The sequence below is a fragment of the Dendrobates tinctorius genome, unplaced genomic scaffold (genome assembly GCF_039654945.1).
Source record: "Dendrobates tinctorius isolate UK_male_01 unplaced genomic scaffold, ASM3965494v1 ptg000293l, whole genome shotgun sequence".
NCBI lineage: Eukaryota > Metazoa > Chordata > Amphibia > Anura > Dendrobatidae > Dendrobates > Dendrobates tinctorius.
The window spans coordinates 17,398,287-17,420,475 of NW_027361960.1; the positions used below are offsets into that span (position 1 = coordinate 17,398,287).

Genomic DNA, 22,189 nt, shown 5'->3' on the forward strand with positions numbered 1-22,189 from the left:
TCTGATGGCCTTGGAATGCTCCTTTGTCTTTCCCATGTTGACCATGTATGAGTGCTGTTCACAAGTTTGGGGAGGGTCTTAAATAGTCAGAAAAGGTTGGAAAAAGATATAATTAATCCAAACATGTGAAGCTCATTGTTCTTTGTGCCTGAAATACTTCTTAATACTTTAGGGGAACCAAACAGAATTCTGGTGGTTTGAGGGGTTGAATAATAAATGACCCTCTGAATAAACTTTTCACAATTTAAAAAAAAATTAAACAAAGAAATAACATTCTTTTTTGGTGCAGTGCATTTCACACTTCCAGGCTGATCTACAGTCCAAATGTCACAATGCCAAGTTAATTCCGAATGTGTAAACCTGCTAAATCTGCAGGGGGTTGAATACTACTTGTAGGCACTGTAGGTCTAGGCTGCTCAGCTCTATGGCTACAGACAAGTATGCCCACCCAGTACACTACACAGCAGTGCTAATGCAGAGTATGGCTCGCCTGCAGTAACTCAACATGACATACAGCTCTGGCAAAAATTAAGAGACCACTGCACAGTTATAAAAATCAACTTCTCTACATGTCTGACAGCCATTCCATTCCAGTGTCCGTTGAATTCCAACCAGAGTACACCTCATTTTACTTAATGTGCTTCTGATTAGGTGATCACCTGAACCAAATCCTATTTAACGAAGGAAAGTATAAAAAAAAAAAAACCCTGCTGGGGTGTTCACAATCCTCTTGCAATAGGACAAGCTGGATGGCAAAACAAGTGCTAGTAATAGCCCAAAAGTAATAGGAATGAAAAAATAACTTTTAACCATGCCAAAGGAGTTGAAAAGAAAAATCTTGAGTGAGGGAAAGAAGGGCTTATTTCCAGCTTTACTAGCAGAGGGATACAGTGAGCATCATGTTGCCTCCATCCTTAAAATTTCTAAGATGTCAGTCCATTACAACAAGGTCAAGCAACAGACATTGGGGACAACAAAGCTACAGACCGGCAGAGGGCAAAAACGACTCTCCACTGACTGGGAAGACCGTCATCTTATTCGAATGTCACTCAGCAACCGCAGGATGACATCAAATGACCTACAAAAGGAATGGCAGCTGGGGTGAAGTGTACGGCAAGAACAGTTCGTAACAGGCTCCTACACTGTGTTCCAAATTATTATGCAAATGATATTTTTCTCTGATTTTCCTAAATAGTCGGTACAAATGACAGTCAGTCTAATAAAAGTCATCACCGGTTAGAGTATACATCAAATTTTATTTATGAAACCTCCCAATAATAACAGTATAATCACCAAAATGAATAAAAACTCAAATTGCACTGTTCCAAATTATTAGGCACAGTAGAATTTCTAAACATTTGATATGTTTTAAAGAACTGAAAATGCTCATTTGTGGAATTTGCAGCATTAGGAGGTCACATTCACTGAACAAAAAAAGGATATTTTGGAGTTAAATAGCTTAACAGGCCAAGTGACAAGTTAACATAGGAACCCTTCTTTGATATCACCTTCACAATTCTTGCATCCATTGAAATTGTGAGTTTTTGGAGAGTTTCTGCTTGTATTTCTTTGCATGAAGTCAGAATAGCCTCCCAGAGCTGCTGTTTGGATGTGAACTGCCTCCCACCCTTCTAGATCTTTTGCTTGATGATGCTCCAGAGGTTCTCTATAGGGTTGAGGTCAGGGGAAGATGGTGGCCCCACCATGAGTTTATCTCCTTTTATGCCCATAGCAGCCAATGATCAGAGGTATTCTTTGCAGCATGAGATGGTGCATTGTCATGCATGAAGAGAATTTTGCTGTCAGTCAGAAACTCTATATACTTTGCAGAGGTCATTTTCACACCTTCAGGAACCTTAAAGGGACCTACCAGCTGTTTCCCCATGATTCCGGCCCAAAACATGACTCCTCCACCTCCTTGCTGACGTCGCAGCCTTGTTGGGACATAGTGGCCATCCACTACTCCATCCATCTGGACCATCCAGGGTTGCTCGACACTCATCAGTAAACAAGACTGTTTGAAAATTAGTCTTCATGTATGTCTGGGCCCACTGCAACCATTTCTGCTTGTGAACACTGTTTAGGGGTGGCCGAATAGTAGATTTATGCACCACAGCAAGCCTTTGAAGGATCCTACACCTTGAGGTTCGAGGGACTCAAGAGGCACCAGCAGCTTTAAATATCTGTTTGCTGGTTTGTAATGGCTTTTTAGCAGCCACTCTTTTAATCCAATGAACTTGCCTGGCAGAAACCTTCCTCATTTTGCCTTTATCAGCACAAACATGTCTGTGCTCAGAATCAACCACAAATCTCGTAACAGTACAATGATCACGTTTAAGTTTTTGGGAAACATCTAATGTTTTCATCTCTTGACCAAGGCATTGCACTATTTGATGCTTTTCAGCAGCAGAGAGATCCTTTTTATTTCCTAAATTCCTTGAAACCTGTGCCCTGCTTAATAATGTGGAAACATCATTCTTAAGTAGCTTTCCTTTAATTGAGCTCACCTGGTAAACTAATTATCACAGTTATCACAGGCATTTGAGATTGATTTCACTGATCCAAAGAGCCCTGATACACAATACCATCTATGAGTTTATTTGATAAACAAAAAATTACATCTTTATGACACTTAAATCCAATTTGCATAATAATTTGGAAAACAGTGTAGAGGCAGGGCTCAAGTCATGTTAAGCTAGAAAAAAGCCTTTCATCAATGAGACGCAAAGGAGAGTCAGGTTGAAGTTTACCAAAGACCATAAGGATTGGACCATAGAGGACTGGAGTAAGGTAATCTTCTCTGATGAGTAATTTTCAGCTTTGCCCAATGCCTGTTCGTCTAATGGTTAGACGGAGACCTGGAGAGGCGTACAAACCAGTGTCTTGCACCCATTGTGAAATCTGGTGGAGGATCGGTGATGATCTGGGGATGCTTCAGCAAGGCTGAAATTGGGCAGGTTAATATTTGGGAAGGACGTATGAATCAAGTAGCATACAAGGTTACCCTGGAAAAACAGTTGATTCCTTCTGCTCAGGCAATGTTCCCCAACTCTGAGTACTGTTTTTTCCAGCAGGACGGTGCGCCATGCCACACAGCTAGGTCAATAAATGTGTGGATGAAGGCCCACCACATCAAATCCCTGTCATGGCCAGCCCAATCTCCAGACCTAAACCACTTTGAAAACCTATGGAATGTACCGTATTTTTCCGATCATAAGACGCACTTTTTCCCCAAAAATTTTTTGGGGAAAGTGGGGGGTGCGTCTTATGGTCGCAATATACTAACCTCCAATCATGGCTGGAGGCTGGTGCGGGTGCCGCGGGGCTCTGCGGTGCGGTGGTGGCAGCGGGCGGGGCTCTGCGGTGCGGGCGGCTCCGCCAGCATTTCCTCGCAGCCCGGAGGCCCCCGCACTTTTGTTGCTGGCTGCCATGTTGCGGTGGCCTCTGGGAACATGGACGCCGGGAAGATGGCCGCCGGTCCGGGGACGGCGCATGCGCGGGTTAAGATCTCGTCCTGAGATCTCGGGGGACGAGATCTCATTGCAGAGATTTGAATCTCGTCTCCCGAGATCTCGGGATGAGATCTGAACCCGCGGATGCGCCGTCCCCGGACCGGCAGCCATTTTCCCGGCGTCCATGTTCCCGGAGGCCACCGCAACATGGCGGTAGCCAGCAACGGATGTGTGGGGGCCTCCGGGCTGGGGGGAAATGCCGGCAGAGCTGCCGCCCCTGCACCGGAGCATAGCCCGCCGCCACCCTCACCCCGCAGAGCCCAGCTGCCCCAGCCCAGCACAGCCCACTTGCCCCAGCCCAGCACAGCCCACTTGCCCCAGCCCAGCACAGCCCACTTGCCCCAGCCCAGCACAGCACAGAGCCGCCACCACCGCACTAGCCTGGAGCACTGAATGACCTCTGTGACCACTCCTCCACCTGTGCCGGATCCCTTCCCAGGTAAGCTGAATTCGGACTGTAAGACGGACCCCCATTTGACACATTATTTTTTTCCCTATTTTCCTTCTTAAAATTTGGGTGCGTCTTATAGTCCGAAAAATACGGTAATCAAGAGGAAGATGGATAGTCACAAGCCATCAAACAAAGAACTGCTTAAATTTTTGTACCAGGAGTGGCATAAGGTCACCCAAAAGCAGTGTGAAAGACTGGTGGAAAGCATGCCAAGACACATGAAAGCTGTGATTAAAAATAGTTATTCCACAAAATATTGATTTTGATATTGATATTGTCTTGGAAATTCGAAGACATGCTGTCTAGTTTATAGAATAAAAGAGCAATTTACATTTTACTCAAAAAAAATAACTATAAAGAGAAAAATCAGACAAACTGAAAATTTTGCAGTGGTCTCTTAATTTTTGCCAGAGCTGTATATACCGTAATGGCTGACAGAGCTATGCAATAGCTGTAACCTGTCAGCAGGATTGTGCACAGTAACCTACAGAAAGTGTCAGTTTGGCGCTGTGAAATCTTTATTTGCAGTTTTCAGTTAATGAAATTCTGGTGCTCTATGGTGGCCTGTATGTGCTCTGATTACATATGCATGTTTATGGGCTTATGACAGGTCACTGATCCCTCATTGATGTGCCCCTTATATTACAAACTGCATAGAATATTGTGTGAAATTTTTTTTTTACATTCATTACACCTGTACTGCAGGATAATACAATGGATAATATGCCTATATACATTTATTATTTTGTCATATACTATTGTGGGGACCAAAAAATATTTTCATCAAAATGGCAACGGTGCCTGGACAGTAGCTTCTCTTGGAACAAGAGATGCTACTGCGCAGGCACCGTTGCCATTTTGATGAAAATATTTTTTGGTCCCCACAATAGTATATGACAAAATAATAAATGTATATAGGCATATTAGCCATTGTATCATGCTACAGTGCAGGCGCCAGCGTGAGGAATTTTAATTTTTTTCCCCCACACAAAATTCTATGCAGTATGTAAAATAGATGCAGGTCATTGAAAAATCAGTGACCTGTCATACGTCCATAAACATGCATATGTAAGCAGAGCACACAAAGGCACCCCCCCCCCGCAGGCCCCGAAGCACGAGAATCTCATTAACTGAAAATTAAACTAAAATAAAAATTAAACCACCACCACAATATGGATTTCATCATCAAAGTATCATTTTAATCAGTATAAAGGCGCTGACCTGACACTGTAGTTAACAGTTATCAGGTTCCCTTTAAGAAAACTGATGAATGCATGGCTTTACTACTTCTAGTCATCAGATATTCTAAAGTGATACTCAATGCCATCTCTCGTCTGGGAAATACAGATTAATGCTATTAATTTTCATTCATCTTGGACTGCACTAATGGCTGTATCCCTACAGTTAAAGGGAATCTGTCACCCCATTTCTGGACTATCAGCTGACGGCACCGCCATCAGGGGCTTATCTACAGCATTCTGTAATGCTGTAGATAAGCCCCCGATGTAAACTGAAAGAGAAGAAAAATGAGTTTGATTATATCCACCCAGGCGCGGTCCGGTTTTGGTCCAATGGGTGTCGCGGTCCAGTCCGGCGCCTCCCTTCTTCTAACGGTGACGTCCTCTGCTTTGCTGCCTGTCGTTGCCCCTGCGCAGGCGCTCTGCCCTGTTGAGGGCAGAGCAGAGTCCTGTAGTGTGCAGGTGTCGGGAGAGGTCCAGCGCCTGCGCACTGCAGTATTCTGCTCTGCCCTCAACAGGGCAGAGCAGTGCGCCTGCGCAGGAGCCACGACAGGCAGCAAAAAAGAGGACGTCACCGTTAGAAGATGGGAGGCACCGGACCACAACACCCATCAGACCAAGACCGGACCCCCCCCCCCCACCGGGTGAGTATAATATAACTAATTTTTCTTATCTTTCAGGTTACATCGGGGGCTTATCTACAGCACTACAGATTGCTGTAGATAAGCCCCTGAAGGCTGTGTCGACAGCTGATACGTGAAAGATGGGTGACAGATTCCCTTTAATAACATCCAAAAATGTTTAATTTATTGTTTAATATTCTGACAAACAGGAAAACCGCCTGAAGGTTGGTATTCACCTTCACTTGGCGACGTCTGAGTTAAATAACTGATTTGGGAAACTTAAGTTAATCAAAGATTAGGTTCCTGACGAATTATAATACAATAACATACGCTACCACCATGTGGGCGTATACATATCCATATGGCTGTTCTGCAGTACCCAGGAACAGCTGCTACTCATTAAAGCTGTATAATGCAGTTCCGGTTAGTGCGGTGACATCTGGCCATTGCTGGAGCTTTTAGCAACTGATCCGCAAGATTGATGGGTGTCAAAACCCAAACAATCTGAAAACGATGACTAATCTAAAAGGATAGGCCATCAACCTGTGGTGACTTAATGACCCTTTTCAGTGCGGCTTTAAGCAAGACACCATAATTTTATGAACTCGAAAAGGGAGTTGTAATCCCATGCAATTGGTAGAGATTTTTCCTAAGGCTCAATGGTATGGGTTACATCTCATCCAGGTTGTAAATGCCAAAAATGGTTCCTTTACCAAAGAAACAAGTTTATTCCTAAATATTAGCAGTGGCTTACTCAACTGCAACTTTAACAGATAGCGTTAAACTAAAAGCACGTGGAAAGCTGCCTTAGATTTCAATGGTTCAACAGTTGGGGGAGGCGTGGGGTGACTACAAAAGACATCACTTTTTTAGTCCAGTTTAATTTTGAATTGAGAATGCATGCTTACTTTTAAAGTGGCTGTAAAATTAATTCTGTAATGCACGGTTTTATTCATTTTTGCATTTGCTACTGCTAAAAAATTGGTACAACCCAGGAGTCCTGTTTACATAGCATATTTGGCACATTAAAAAATTGTAAGAAAAATTATTTATATTAGGAACCCAGGATGAAATATCAACATTAAAAGAATACAAACTTGATTGAAACTTACCTAATACCCCACTTGCATCAATAGGATACTCAAGGATTGATGTGGCTGGGGCCAGTGCATAAGGGTATTCATACGGTGTGTAGATCAAGCCAGCTTCTGGTGCTTGGGAGACTAGTGTAGCAGTCGGATGAGGGGTTCCATTTGGCATGACAGCGGCTGTCTGTATTTGTCTTATCAAAGGCATTAAGGTAGGGCCAGCTGGCGTAGGTGTACGCAGAGCAGCTGGGGGCAGTACAGGCGCAGGCCCAGTTATAATCCGTGGGGCCTGAGCTGTCGCTGCAAGAGAAAAGGCAAGGGCTGCTACAGTAAGAAAAGAAAATTAGAAAGAAGTGTAGAGGCAGCAGTATGGAAAATAGGATAAGGAGTAGACAAAAGGAAAGAATGGAAGAGGAAAAAGAAGCAGGAAGGAAGGAAAGGGGAAAAAAGGAGAATCATTAGTTCATGCGCTGATCACACAAAGTGCCAAAGCACACCACTCAGATGCATACAAGCTACCCAAAATTACTAGTGTGATTACCATGCTTAAAATCAAAGCAAATACCATAAAAATGGGCACAGAGGTGAAATACTGTATATTACACTAATCAAAAAGAACGCGATTGGTAAGTTTCACAATTAAAAGTAAATGTTAGCATAGCCAGTGATTTTGTATAAGAAATATTCAAAATGCACAAGGACAGGACAAAGCATTTTTTTATGGTTACAAAGTAGCAAAATTGTGAACAAGCATAAAAGGGAGCTGTGTGGTCAGCATTACAATGGGGAAGGCAACAGGTACTTCACTACGTTTTATGTTAATGCTTAGGGTGACTCTCCACCCGCAATGATGCCCAATGGCCAGAGGATACTGACACCAAATAATGATGGTGGAGATTTGATCACATGCATCAAGACATGGTGTCAGCAAAACTGGTTTCAGTCTTTAAACTTCCACCGTTTGTGGGCCATTGCCAAGAATCAATCCAAATGGACAAAGATGTCTTTAGGAACTCTAAAATAACGTCAGAGCGAAGAGTTTATTTTAAATTGCTTAGTCATTTCATTACATAGGTGGGAAGACCTTTAAATATAGAATGTAATGAATAAAAACACCTACAGCAAGAAAGTGGTATGCATGTCACAATTTTTGGCTCCTACTAGGAGAGAACAATATGTGTTTAAGCTTTCTAGATACATTTTACCTATCAACATATTGTTATCAAACAGAATTATTAGATGTAAAAGCTGTACAGCAGAAGGCATGCACAAAGATCAAGTAACAGCTTGACTGGATCTTCAATATGATTTTGTATATAGCCAAGCAATATTCATAAAGCATGCACAGGTGTGCAACAAAAAGATGGAGGAACAGCATTGTTTAAGAAAAAAAATACAAGTGAAATAAAAAGATTACAATTTTTAGTAATTAGTGATGAGTGAACATGCTGAGATAAATTGCAATCTCAGCATGCTCATGTGCTAACCCAATGTCCTCAGAGTGCTTGAAAAATATGAGTCCCTGCAGCTGCATGTCTCGCGGCTGTTCGACAGCCACAACACATGAAGGGATTGCCTGTCGAACAGGCGCAAGACATGCAGCTGCGGGGATTCGAACATAATTTTTCGAGCACGCCAAAGACACTTGGCAGTACCCGAGCATGCTGGGATAACACCTTACCTCAGCACCTCCGCTCATCACTTGTAATTATCCTTAAAAAGGAAGTAAGAGTCTTTAGTGTTTGATTGTCCTTAGTGGTGAAAAGGCTATCAAAAACTAAAGACTCTTAAGGGGGTTTTACACTAAGCGATATCGCTAGCAATATCGCTAAAACGTCACTGGTTTTGTGACGTTATAGCGATATTGCTAGCGATATCGCTATGTGTGATACTTACCAGCGACCGGCTCCCCCGCTGTCCATCGCTGATCGCGCGAGAATGTCCAGCTCCATTTCTCGTCGGGCGCTTCCTGCTGAGACTTCCTGCTGTGACGACGAGCGACGCTGGACGCGGGCGGGAGGACGCAGGATCGCTGTGTGTGAATGGTAAGTATCGTGCGCTGCGTCGCTGCTGCATCGCTGTGAGGTCTTTCTGTATGAAAGCTCACTAGCGATCATTTAGCGATGCACCAGCGATCCTGACCGGGTGGGATCGCTGGTCGGATCGCTGGTGCATCGCTAAATGTAAAAGGGCCTTTACTTCCTTTTTAAGGATAATTACTAGTTATGAGCGAAGGTGCTGGGATAAGGTGTTATCCCAGCATGCTCGGGTACTACCAAGTGTCTTCGGCGTGCTTGAAAATTATGTTCGAATCTCCGCAGCTGCATGTTTTGTGGCTATTCGACAGGCAATCCCTTCATGTGTTGTGGCTGTCTAACAGCCGCGAGACATGCAGCCGTGAGGACTCTTATTTTTCTAGCACGCCGAGGACATTTGGTAGTATCCGAGCATGCTGGGATAACACCTTATCCGAGCATGTTCGCTCATCACTAGTAATTATCCTTATAAAGGAAGAGGTGTTTGATAGCTTTTTCACCACTAAGGACAGTATTTTTATTTTTTCCATCTTTTGACCAACAGGGTATAAAGATATTTTTTCTTGGTTAATAAAAAAAATAAAATAAAGCCATAATAAAATAACATCACATCTCGTAAGCTAGGAATCTTTGCCATGACCTGGAAGGTCACTAGTGTTCGCACTGGCAGGTCCAATCTTGCCAGGGACAAGATGCTTGATCAATCTGTGATATTGGCAGTAGGGGACACTAGTACTGAAGTATTATAAGCTATTTATTTGTTCTAAATAATTTAATTTTAATATATATATAGTTATTCAGTGAGATGAAATGGCTACAAGTGGAAAAATCTATACTACAAGTGGTACGAGCAGTAGTTATCGTAAATGTATCATGTAGAAATACGGTAATAAAAAATTGTTCAGATTTGCAAAGTGTTTATTTAATGTAGGTATCATGGAAAAAAATCAGCATAAAAAGCTACAACAAAGAACAAAAACAAGCAACAGCTTACGTGATTTTAAGTTGGCGTCTCTGTACGTGCCATTCAGGATGGCCAGTTCCATCAACTGCATTTTTTTTAAACTGTCTTCTCCTTCAGCCTGCAAGTTAGGATAAAAGAAAAGTGATTGAAATTGCATTCACAACAGATACAATGATTTTTAAAACACAACAATGTCATTGCTTTTACTATCCATTATGTATATTTACAGAAAACATACACCACAATGATGTAATAACACTAAGGCTTCTTTCACACATCCGGCTTTGTGTCTCCAGTGCCGTGCGGCGAAAAGCCGTAGGGGCGGATCCGGGATGTGCCGGAGACACCAGATGCCTGCGTGGCCGGATACGGTGGCATCCACATTTAAAAGAGCAGCGCGAGACTCACAGTCTCCGCCCATGCGCTGTGAGAAAAACCGGTCCGGCGCTGTCAAAAAACGTTGCAGCGAACGTTTTTTGCAGATGCCGGACGGCTACTTCTTGCTGTATCCGGAAAAAAACGGATGCGCCGCATACCCATCCGGCACGGTGCGGCGACAATACAACTCTATGGGACAAAACCAGATCCGGTTGTTCCAAATTTTGCCGCATCGTGCCGGATTAAAAACGCCAGATGTGTGAAAGCAGCCTTAAGACAGGGAAAAGGGTCACGCTTAAAGGTGTTTTCCAACTTGGTTTACCAAGTGGTGTATAAAAAGGACATCATTATGGTCTGACCAAAAAGGGCCAAATGGATATGGTCTGACCAACAAGGGCCAAATGGATATACAGTTGTGGCCAAAAGTATTGACACCCCGGCAATTCTGTCAGATAATACTCAGTTTCTTCCTGAAAATGACACAAATTCTCTGGTATTATCTTCATTTAATTTGTCATAAATGAAAAAACACAAGAGAATGAAGCAAAAAGCAAAACATTTCACACAAAACTCCAAAACTGGTCCAGACAAAAGTATTGGCACCCTCAGTCTAATACTTGGTTGCACAACCTTTAGCCAAAATAACTGCGACCAACTGCTTCCGGTAACCATCAATGAGTTTCTTACAATGCTCTGCTGGAATTTTAGACCATTCTTCTTTGGCAAACTGCTCCAGGTCCCTGATATTTGAAGGGTGCCTTCTCCAAACTGCCATTTTTAGATCTCTCCACAGGTGTTCTATGGGATTCAGGTCTGGACTCATTACTGGCCAGCTTAGAAGTCTCCAGTGCTTTCCCTCAAACCATTTTCTAGTGCTTTTTGAAGTGTGTTTTGGGTCATTGTCCTGCTGGAAGACCCAGCTTTCTCACACTGGGCCCTACATTATGCTGCAAAATTTGTTGGTAGTCTGACTTCATAATGCCATGCACACTGTCAAGCAGTCCAGTGCCAGAGGCAGCAAAGCAACCCCAAAACATCAGGGAACCTCCGCCATGTTTGACTGTAGGGACCGTGTTCTTTTCTTTTTTCTCCTGTAAACTCTATGTTGATGCCTTTGCCCAAAAAGCTCTACTTTTGTCTCATCTGACCAGAGAACATTCTTCCAAAACGTTTTAGGCTTTTTCAGGTAAGTTTTGGCAAACTCCAGCCTGGTTTTTTTATGTGTCGGGGTAAGAAGTGGGGTCTTCCTGGGTCTCCTATCATACAGTCCCTTTTCATTCAGACGCCGACGGATAGTACGGGTTGACACTGTTGTACCCTCGGACTGCAGGGCAGCTTGAACTTGTTTGGATGTTAGTCGAGGTTCTTTATCCAACATCAGCGCAATATTGTGTAGAAATCTCTTGTCAATTTTTCTTTTCCGTCCACATCTAGGGAGGTTAGCCACAGTGCCATGGGCTTTAAACTTCTTGATGACACTGCGCACAGTAGACACAGGAACATTCAGGTCTTTGGAGATGGACTTGTAGCCTTGAGATTGCTCATGATTCCTCACAATTTAGTTTCACAAGTCCTCAGACAGTTCTTTGGACTTCTTTCTTTTCTCCATGCTCAATGTGGTACACACAAGGACACAGGACAGAGGTTGAGTCAACTTTAATCAATGTCAACTGGCTGCAAGTGTGATTTAGTTATTGCCAACACCTATTAGGTGCCACAGGTAAGTTACAGGTGCTGTTAATTACACAAATTAGAGAAGCATCTCATGATTTTTTGAACAGTGCCAATACTTTTGTCCACCCTCTTTTTTATGTTTGGTGTGGAATTATATCCAATTTGGCTTTAGGACAATTCTTTTTGTGTCTTTTCATTTAAGACAAATTAAATGAAGATAATACCAAAGAATTTGTGTTTGCAATCATTTTCAGGAAAAAACAGTATTATCTGACAGAAATGCAAGGGGTGTCAATACTTTTGGCCACAACTGTAGTCTGACCAACAAGGGCCAAATGGATATGGTCTGACCAACAAGGGCCAAATGGATATGGTCGGACCAACAAGGGCCAAATGGATATGGTCGGACCAACAAGGGCCAAATGGATATGGTCTGACCAACAAGGGCCAAATGGATATGGTCTGACCAACAAGGGCCAAATGGATATGGTCTGACCAACAAGGGCCAAATGGATATGGTCTGACCAACAAGGGCGAAATGGTCTCATTCACACTCAGAGCCACCTTCATGGAATTTACCTGAATGTGACCATGATGCAGGTTCCTACAAGCCATATGCATGTATGAGATCACTAATGTGCAACAAGCTCCAGAGAATAGAAGATCTTTACTTACGATTTCCATGGATCATAATAAAATCATATCCATGCTCTAACATTTTCAGATTGAAATACACCTTTAAATGGGTCAGCTGACATTTCTGGGGTGCCCATATTGCCAGTATTACATTGTGTGCATTCATTAAGACGGACTAGCATTTTGCACACCAGTAATGAAAAGTGTGTCACATTCATCGAAAGGTTGGCTGTTAAAAAATTTTTGGTGCAACCTACAACTGATACACAACTCCACCAGATATGATAGTCTAACCAGGTGCTGGCATACATTTTTGGCAAAGTTTATTCCACTTTCATGCCGCAAATTCTGATAAATTTTGTGTGTGGATTTTGCCTTTTTGTCTTGCTTCAGCTCCTTCGGACTAGCACAAAAATTACAAAAGAACTTTGAATTGCCCGCAAAATCTTCAGACACTTAAGAGTTGTATGCCATAAAAACCAGTAAAACACTCCTTAAAGGGGTTGTCAGTTCTGAAATGAAAAGTCTGCTATCACTGTGTGACTGCACTGTGGGCTGCGAGGATTCACTGGTTTCTGAGATCAGCGGTGATGTATGCATTATACATACGCCAGGGCAGAAGCAGTCTAGTGGGAGCAGCCTCACTCCATACACTTATATGGAACGAGTCGATGCCAACTAGAATACTTCCATCCCGGAATATGCATAACATATGTACCCGTCGGTACAGGCTCAGAAACAGGAGAATCTTTGCAGCGCACAGTGAAAGCTCTGGAGGGGATTCATGAGTCTGCAGTTACACAAAGTGACTGTAGACTCATAGTAATGGGTTTGTTGCAACAGAGAGGAGCCAGAAGACTGCAGTATCTGATTTCACATACTCCTGCACTGATTAGAAGCATTTCATAAACAGTGCAGGTTTCTGTTAGCAGTGTAGGGGTTAAACTGTTCAGCTTAGAATCTCTGAAGCATTCCTGCTTGGTTGATCTCAGCTGTCCAGTATTGGCCACTTCCCTCTCTTATATATACTCGTCTCTGGCAATCTGGATTGCCAGTGTTAGTCTTGTACTGCCTGATGTGGAATGGAGGAGTCTGTTGTGGGTAAAAGTGTTTTGGAGTGTTGATCTGTGACTGTTGCTTAAGGCCCCGTCACACTAAACGATGTCTCAGCGATCCCACCAATGATCCGACATGATGGGATCGCTAGGACATCGTTAGACAGCCCCAGCGATAAGGACCAGCGACGCTGGTTTCTAATGTAAACGTTGGGTATCCAGGAGCCACGCGACTCCTGGATACCCAACGTTTACATTAGCAACCAGCGTCGCTGATCTCTGGTCTCTCGCTGTCACACACAGCTATGCGCGCTGGGCAGCGGGAGACCAACGATTGAAAAACGGTCCAGGCCGCTTGAGCATGATCAGCGATAACCGGCAGGGGGGCCGGTCGCTGATCCCTGTCGCACACAGCAATCTCGCCGGCGAGATCGCTGATGTGTCACAAAATGAGCGATCTCGCTAGCGAGATCACTTAGTGTGACAGGGATCAGCGACCAGCCCCCCTGCCGGTTATTGCTGATCATGCTCGAGCGGCCTGGGCCGTTTTTCGATCGCACGGACAACACAAGGATGGCATCATTGCAAAAGATAGAGGCTTTGCAATTTATTTATCCATACGTGAAAAATACAGATGTCTGAATGAAGCCTTTGAGACACTGGTGCAAGGAGAGTACCTAATAGATGGTTTTGGTAATATCCTAGTTAAGCATAGGAAACTGGGCAACAAAAAGGTGCAGCTTTTTATTACCAGATCTTATATTAGATGTGAGTAGACACAGGAGTCATGCAAAATAGGACAGATGTAAAAGCAATCAACTCAGCCATGGAAGCATTTTTTTTGTGTCAAATTTTTAACACTGGGCTTTTTCAGCAACTTTTGGCATTTGAGCCAAAATGTTTATTAATAATTAGCACATGTTCTAATAAAAATTGATAAACATGAAATCTCATATCAGCAAATAGAAAGCATGTGTGCCTAACGCTCATCAAGTCTACAGAAAATAGTGGACATGTATTTTTAATTAAAAATACTATAGTTACAGTAAAACAATGTATTCCCAACAACCATGAATACAAATTAGAAGGCTTAAAAGTTGTCATAATAAAATGACATTTATCTCACAGAAGCTACAAGAACATGAAATGGAATATAATTTCTAAAAAGTGCTGTTATTTCCCTTCAGGGAATGTGAAATGGTAAGCAGATGGCTTACTTGGAGTGCACGATTATTCTCCTAAATGCAGGGCAGAGTGCTGTTCTATGGCTATAAATCATTGAAGTTAATACAGTGCCTGGACCAGTTGTTCACTTGTGGTTTTTGCTGTGCAGTTGTCTTAACACCCTTTTCATTATTTTAATCAACTGCAGTCAAGTCCCTGCAAGTAATGAGATGTACACGAAGCACAGAAAATCCGTGCCTCAAGATGACAGTATTTACATGACATCCACAAGTAGCACTGCAGTGGCTTTATTGCTTGTAATGTTAAAGTTTCCCATTAGCTGGGTTGCAGTTTTTTAACCTTTCAAGCACCATTTGCTAGACATAATCGCATCATTTGAGCAATAACACATCTGAATATTTTCGTGTTGCATGCGAGATGCCCCAGAAAATAGTATTTCAAGCATCCAGGTAACCAGAAACCAAAATGGGCATGTTTATTACGACTAGTAGGACAACCCCTTCTCGATCTGAATGTTCGCTACCGTGAAAATAAAAACACTTCAGGTGCTTTCGCATTACGTTCTGTGTCCCCTGTCTGATTGTCTGCCTCATGTAGGCGTACACTCTCGAAAAAATACACAGCAGAGCTCAAGTTTGCTCTGCCGTTATTATTGGTCTATTGGCCCCGTTGGTACAGGTGTTCAGACCCTGTTTTGTGGAGGATTTCGGACGTATGCCCAGACGGGCACACAGAACCCAATGTGAAAGCATCCTTATCCTTACCATACTGTATTCCGATCCGGTTCCAGCACTCGCCTACCTGGGGCTCAAGTGAGGTGGTATGTCATGTGAGCCCTGCACCCAAAAAGCGCTGGTGTCACTGTCCTCGCCTTCCGATGTGTAAGTAATCAAAAGGAAATGAGCGGACAGGCGCAGGGCTCATGTGATGAAACAACCTCAAATGAGCAATGGGAGAGTGAGTGCAGACACTGCTGGAACAGCACCGGAGGAGAGTATAGGTATTTGTATCTTCATAAGGGCAAACATTCACATCGAGGAGGGGTTGTCCTATTAGTGGACAACTCTTAGTAGTTAGTTTTCAAAATTAGTTAAAAAAAAAAAAAAAAAAAAAAAAAAATTACACACACATATATAATATAATATATTCACGCACTGTGAAGAAAAAAAAAAAAAAAAAAGGACCAAGGACCCTTCCTAAGGTCAATACTCCATCTTTGGCATTTGCCGGTAGTCAGAAAAAGAAATACACATCCGGTTCTGCAGCCATTTGTAGGTGACTTAATAAAAGTTCTTATCTAAAATTGCACAGTTCTTCATTAGAACATTCGAAATTGAGAAGCCGGACTGTGGTAGGTATTAGGAGGAGGTAGACAAGTATAACCATTGGTAGCATTCAATTGCAGGTGGACAAAGATCAATTGTAAAGATAGCCAGAGATTAGGTGTTAAAACACTAATAAAAAGAGGTCAAGGCCAAATCAAGCTCATAAAGGGCCACAAAGCTTAAGCAGAGTGTTATGTTGCCACATGATACATGTGTAATTATTTCTCAGAGATTTACTTTATTGTTTAGGAGGCGGTAGGATGGTTTTGAAAAGTAACCTAGCAACGAAGATAGTGCTCTGAAATATAATAATCCCCTGTCCTATAGACTCCTCAGTGTGGGCTTTTTCATCTGAGGAAATTGCTAGCGCTGCCGAGTATACATCCCGTGTGATAGGCTGATGCCATGGAGTGGTCCTTTAATAAGAGTGCTGCTGGTGTTCGGTAATTGGTACTACTCCGTGCACTTAGCTATCACTTGCAAAGCAGACACCTGAAGCAACAAAGTAAAAAAACACTCCAAGAAAGCCAGCATTCTTGAACATTCATGCCAAGTTAGAAAAAACTATTCTTTCATTCTCACTCTTTGCAAGACACATACTTATTATAAAAGTATTCAGTGTATAGGTTCACCCTGATGTCTGCTCAGACCAGAGAAACGCTAGAGAAGCCGTGTGCGCGGGAGAACGGTGTGTGCCCACAGCAAATATCACTTCTCACCAGCAGATGGCGCCATTTCTTACAGCAAGCAGTCAGTTCACTCTTGGATAGTACAGAGCACAGAAATTTGCTGTGCAGCACTTTGTCTTGTTTACCAAAACACCAATGTAAAGACACCAGGCCATACAATACACTGAGCCACCTGGCTTAGGAAGCCAGTTCCCCCCCCCCCAGTATTTGCACCCACAAGTCTTTGTTATGTGACCTGTCCTCTGGCCACCTGACAGCAGATCAAGCAGGCTCCGCTCAGACAATCTATAATGGCTGCAGGCAATCCTGGAGGCCCTGTCTGTCTAAGCAAAGTGAGGATGCACATGGGATGGCGAGGCAATCTGCGGTGGGACACCATACTACCTGGAAGTAACTCCACAAAGTGGAGTCATTTGTACTAGGAGGAAGCTGCTTTAAGCAAACATCAATAAGGTCACTTAAAGCCGGATTTGCATTGCTTAGTTTAAGCCCAAGCGATTGACTCAAGCCTTTCATCCTCTTAATTCTTCAACATTCCCCTTGTATTCTGTATGTATACTATAAAAAACAGATTAATAAAAAGGAAAAGCTAAGTGGCATCTGTACTGCAATAACAGTTTAGACAAATGTTACATGCTGTTATACTACATGGTTTTACAGGGGGAAAAAAAGTGTATATGTGGTGTGAACACACCAGCTAGCAATTCAATAAAGACTGCGCTGCTTCCCCTAAACAGAAACTTGGGCAGGAGCGGAAAACTAGGCTGCGGACACGGTTCCTTTTAATGCAGTGGCCCTGAGGGACCTAAAGGCCCGCATACTTTGTGCCTTCTCCTCTTCCTCCCTCTGGGGCCCCAGAAGGATGTCATGCATGGCAACAGCTGCAGCCTCCAAGCCCTGCCCTGTGAGGCTCATTTCTGACAGAGCATGCTGTGGAATGCTTTTATCCAGCTGACAAAGAGAAACCTTCCCCCTGCAATTCTGTGCCCCGGCCCAGGCAATATCCTTTCCACATGAATGTTCCTATTCAGTGCCATTCAGAATTAATAAAGCGCAGAACACATTCCTAGACACACGTGTGTCCGGCGACTCGGCCTACAACTCTCCAACAAGGTGACTGGACCAACCGGTCACTGTATATCAGGAGGAAGTGACACAGCCAGCACGACTGGTGGAAAGTTGTGGACACTGTGTGACTTCCACTGCCAGACGAGCCATCTTTCATTGACAATTGGAAGGAAAACAGCACAGCAATGAAGCGGATAAAGTAGCAGAATGTATATTGTGACCCGCACTAGTCATGCAATCCCAAAGCACGACAGGTCCCCGCCATTATTTCCACATCCTGACACTAGGCTACAAGGGAATCTTTTCATTTTAAGAATCCCACGCTTCATGCTGTGCTCAACTCCAGACTGCATACGGGGACAGGAAAACAGGATGTGACCTGCAAGAAGACCACTCGCTCATCCAGGGACGCGCTATAGAATGGTATTTATATCCACAAGCTAACAAAATATGTATAGCATGACCTCCGAGAGACCGCCAGCAAATGTCCAAAGGCAGCATGCGAGACAGAACTTGTTCTCAACGGTCAAAATAAGCTATGTGGAATGTGCCCTGTAGAGCGATATAGAAACCCAAAAACAGGTCACCACTTGGCTACGACAGCCTAGAGGATCAATACTACACAACATACCTAGAGTGAGGTGCAGGGGTGTGAACAGGTCTGGGAGTAAGAACAGCTCCCCCTAAAGTTACACAGAAGGAAGCGGCTTGCTCCTAGATCACACAGGATTTATGCGAGATCATGCCCTGACCAAGCCTCAAACAGGAAACGGACTCATTCCTGTGACTGCATCACATGAGCATCCAGAAGATTGCAGCAACTACAGTAAGAGAATTCGGGTAAATGGCTGTGCTATAGAAAGGGACTGTGAGAATGGGCACCATTAAAAATGTTAGCATTATGCAAGGTTTTTTTTATGTTTTATCATTTGGGGTCTGACCGTCAGAGCATCTACCAATCCTGAGAATGAAGGGGTCACGGTGTTGGATTCTGCTGCTGCCCCTCAGTATGCTAGGAACTGTGGACAATCTCCCCTAAAATCTCTATATACCTACTTATGAAATGGAAACGTCACGAACTCTCAAGCCTCACTGTACATGACGTACGTTGATCATAGACAATAGCAGCTAAATACCATCCCCTCCCCTCAGAGGCAAATTACATACATGGATGGGGGCTGGCGTCTCAGTCAGGCAAATTGAATAAAAAAGGTTTGTCCCATCAGCAACCTGCTAGATGTATGCTTGTATGAAACTTATGGGTGACCCAACACTGGACCCCGTACTAGACTTACAACAATTATCTAATTGAATAACTGACCTCAAGATAACATTTTAGTTTTATTTGTCCCTTATGTATCATGTAACAGACTCATGAAGGTAGTAACATACTAGTACACTGGTGGCAGACTTCTCCCGATGTAAGTGACAGCATCAGTAACCTGACAGATCACGGTGTTGGTTAGGCATGGTTTACTTTCTCAGTACAAAGCTCAGGCTCAGGCCAAGATATTCTACCCTCCTTCAGAGTCACAGACTGGCACTGAGAAAATTCAAAAAGTGGCTTCCACTCCCAACAACAACCACTATGTGATTCGGCAGGTCACAAATGCAATCAAATGGTGCAAAAATGGACGTGAAACTGTGAGAAGACTGTGGCCTGTAAGTAACTACCTTCATGACACACACATGAACCGTAACAAAGGGGAAAAAATAATTGACTGGTGCTTTATAGAGGTTGTCCGATACTTTATCACTGAGGACCTGTTCTAGAATAGGTCATCATTGTGTGATCAGTCAGGGTCTGACACCCTGCAACCCCACCGTTAGCTGTTCTCGGTTTGGGAGTGGGGCTGCTCTGTCTTCAGATAGTGGCACGGTCAGGTACTGCAGCCTTCTATTGATTTGAATAGGAGGCAGATGTGCAATAGCCTGTCGTGGCAATTCAGCATTTACGTCCAACAGCTGATCTGGGTTCCCAGGTATCAGACCCTGAGGGATCAGACATTGATAAAGTAGTGGACAACCTCCAAGTCTGGCAGGCAACATATCTCATGCACACAACGTTCACTGGGGTATTATTTATATCACTAACTAAACTATCAATGTAAAGCCTAAAAAGCAGGATAAAATCCCAGCTGACAGCCATTTCAGAGTTTTGAAAACCAAAGCAGAAAAATAAACTGAAAGAAATTGCAGAGCATGGCTCAGTTATTTCTCAGTTTCCTTTCCGAATGCCTTGCCGTGCTATTCCTTTCCTAGGTGGACTGGCAAAGATAAATTAGTGTCATTATTTCTCAGGAGCAACATAGTCTGCTTATCTTCTTCAAAGTACAGGCACGGGTTCAAATGATATGCAAAGATGACTCCGCTATTTCGCGTGACAAATTTGTGGGTCACAATGTTAAAGATACACTGGGGAAACATCTGGCATTATCTTTTTACATTGCCCACCACCCTATCTGACATGATCCCATTCAATCATGATACTCTTCTTCTAGGTTTTACATGAAAGTTTTTGCTCTGTGGAAACCTAGGCGAGGGGAAAACAGAAAATAGAATTAAGAAGAAAATGAACCCTCCTCAACCAACAGGAGTAAAGTTCACTGGAGAACCGAAATAAAGGCTCTACGGTATGAGCACACTAAGGCTGCGATCACACAGCATTTTTATTAGCGGTTTTGACTATAAAACCGCTAAAAGTAAGCTTCCCATCAATTTCTATGCATTTTGCACTTGATGCGTTTTTTACCGCGAAAACAACGCATCGCGGTAAAAAACACAGCATGCTTATTAATTTTGCGGATTTTTCCGTGTTTCTGGCTAGTTCAAAGCGTTTTGAAAACGCTGCTGAAAAACACGCATCAAAACCGCGCAAAAACCGTGACAAAAAGGCGCGGTTTCTGGGCAGGGAGTCAGGTTTTTGAGCAGAAATTTTCTGCAACGTGTGCACTTAGCCTTACACTTTTCCTAGACTCCAGTAAGGAAATATTGCTTTCCTTGGAATCTGCTGAGCAACATGCAAGTGTCTACCAGAGAATACAATTAATCTGACTGCGTAGAGAATTAGTAGCTGGATTTTGATGCAAGACTGAGCTTGTCTATTCCCGTGCAGTCTGGGGCTTCGGTACATTCTGTTGCTCCTGGCTGTGATGATGTTCCAGTAGTGACTGCTGCAGTTCCAGCTTCTAAACATGGCTTCACCACTTGGAATTAAAATGTATCAAGTTTCTTAATAGTAAATATGAGGGCGGAAAATTCATTGTGAGGTTACCTAGCTTCAAAATGAGCAAATAGGTGGCTTTATTAGGTGCAAAATATTTTGTTGACCAAAAGACTCCTTACTTCTTCACAAAAAGTCATTTCTTTATGTTGTTTTCACACATATTCTAGGCTCCTCATATTAAACACACATTACACAACTGTAGAATCAGCCTTCCAAAGATACATTTACACAAACATGGCCAGAGAGCAGTTACAATGTAACTGTTTAGGCGAGCCAGTCGCAGCTTGTTTTACAGCCAGCTCAGACCTACATTCATTCTTCAAAGACTGCAATGAATTGAAAGAGCCCTCTATGGGGACAAATGTGTCAATCACATGACCTATTTAGAAGCTGGAGCCATGGCGTTGCCTGGGAGAAAGCTCTACTGTTTACTGTGCGTCTCTCTTAGGCCCCTTCTCTCCAGCCAGTGGTTAGCTTTCATAGCACTGAGAAGTACTGTAGTGTGGAGCATGGGGCTGTGGGCTGAGAAGGCAAACAAAAAGCCTTTCATAAAGATGTCTTTGAAAGACTGCAGGACATGTGACCGGCTACCTAAAACGCTGCAAATAATCTACTCCGGCATCAACTCTACAGCTATGGAACAGAATATGCTGTGTACAGAGAGGACATTTCACACATTTAAAAGCCATGTAACAATTTTCTATAAAAGAACTCATCGCAATAAGAAAGCCTTAAGCAAATATACTGACTTTTTCTGGCCACAGGAAATCTGGTAAGAGGTTGTCCACTACTTTTTCATTGATGACCTATCCTTAGGACAGATCATAAATGTCTGATCTGCTCGAGTCCAACACCTCCGCCGATCAGCTGTTCTCAGTGTCGGCGACGGCTGACAAAAATCACATGCGGAGCAGGCCGTCTCAGAGTGGCCGTGGTAGGGTGCTACACATCGTCTTCCTATTCAAATCAAGAGGCGGTTGATGTGTAGTACCCTACGGCAGCTGCCGCTAGAAGAGGGCCACCTCTCCAAGTGAGCATTTC

General features: G+C 43.3%; 1 protein-coding gene across 7 annotated transcripts in view; it reads right to left on the bottom strand.

Annotated features, from left to right (window-relative positions):
* QKI (QKI, KH domain containing RNA binding) overlaps positions 1–22,189 on the bottom strand; it is a 190,062-nt gene that overhangs the window by 9,494 nt on the left and 158,379 nt on the right. For 5 of the 7 annotated variants that reach the window (XR_012226900.1, XR_012226901.1, XM_073560169.1 and 2 more), the window contains 2 exons: positions 9,943–10,030; positions 6,937–7,236 (listed from right to left, as the gene is read on the bottom strand). Coding sequence is in view for 4 of the 7 variants with exons in the window: in XM_073560169.1 (XP_073416270.1) it covers positions 6,937–7,236; positions 9,943–10,030 (388 nt within the window). In the remaining 3 variants the exon portion in view is untranslated. The remainder of the gene's footprint in view (positions 1–6,936; positions 7,237–9,942; positions 10,031–22,189) is intronic. The other 2 variants (XR_012226902.1, XM_073560170.1) reach the window with 1 other exon arrangement.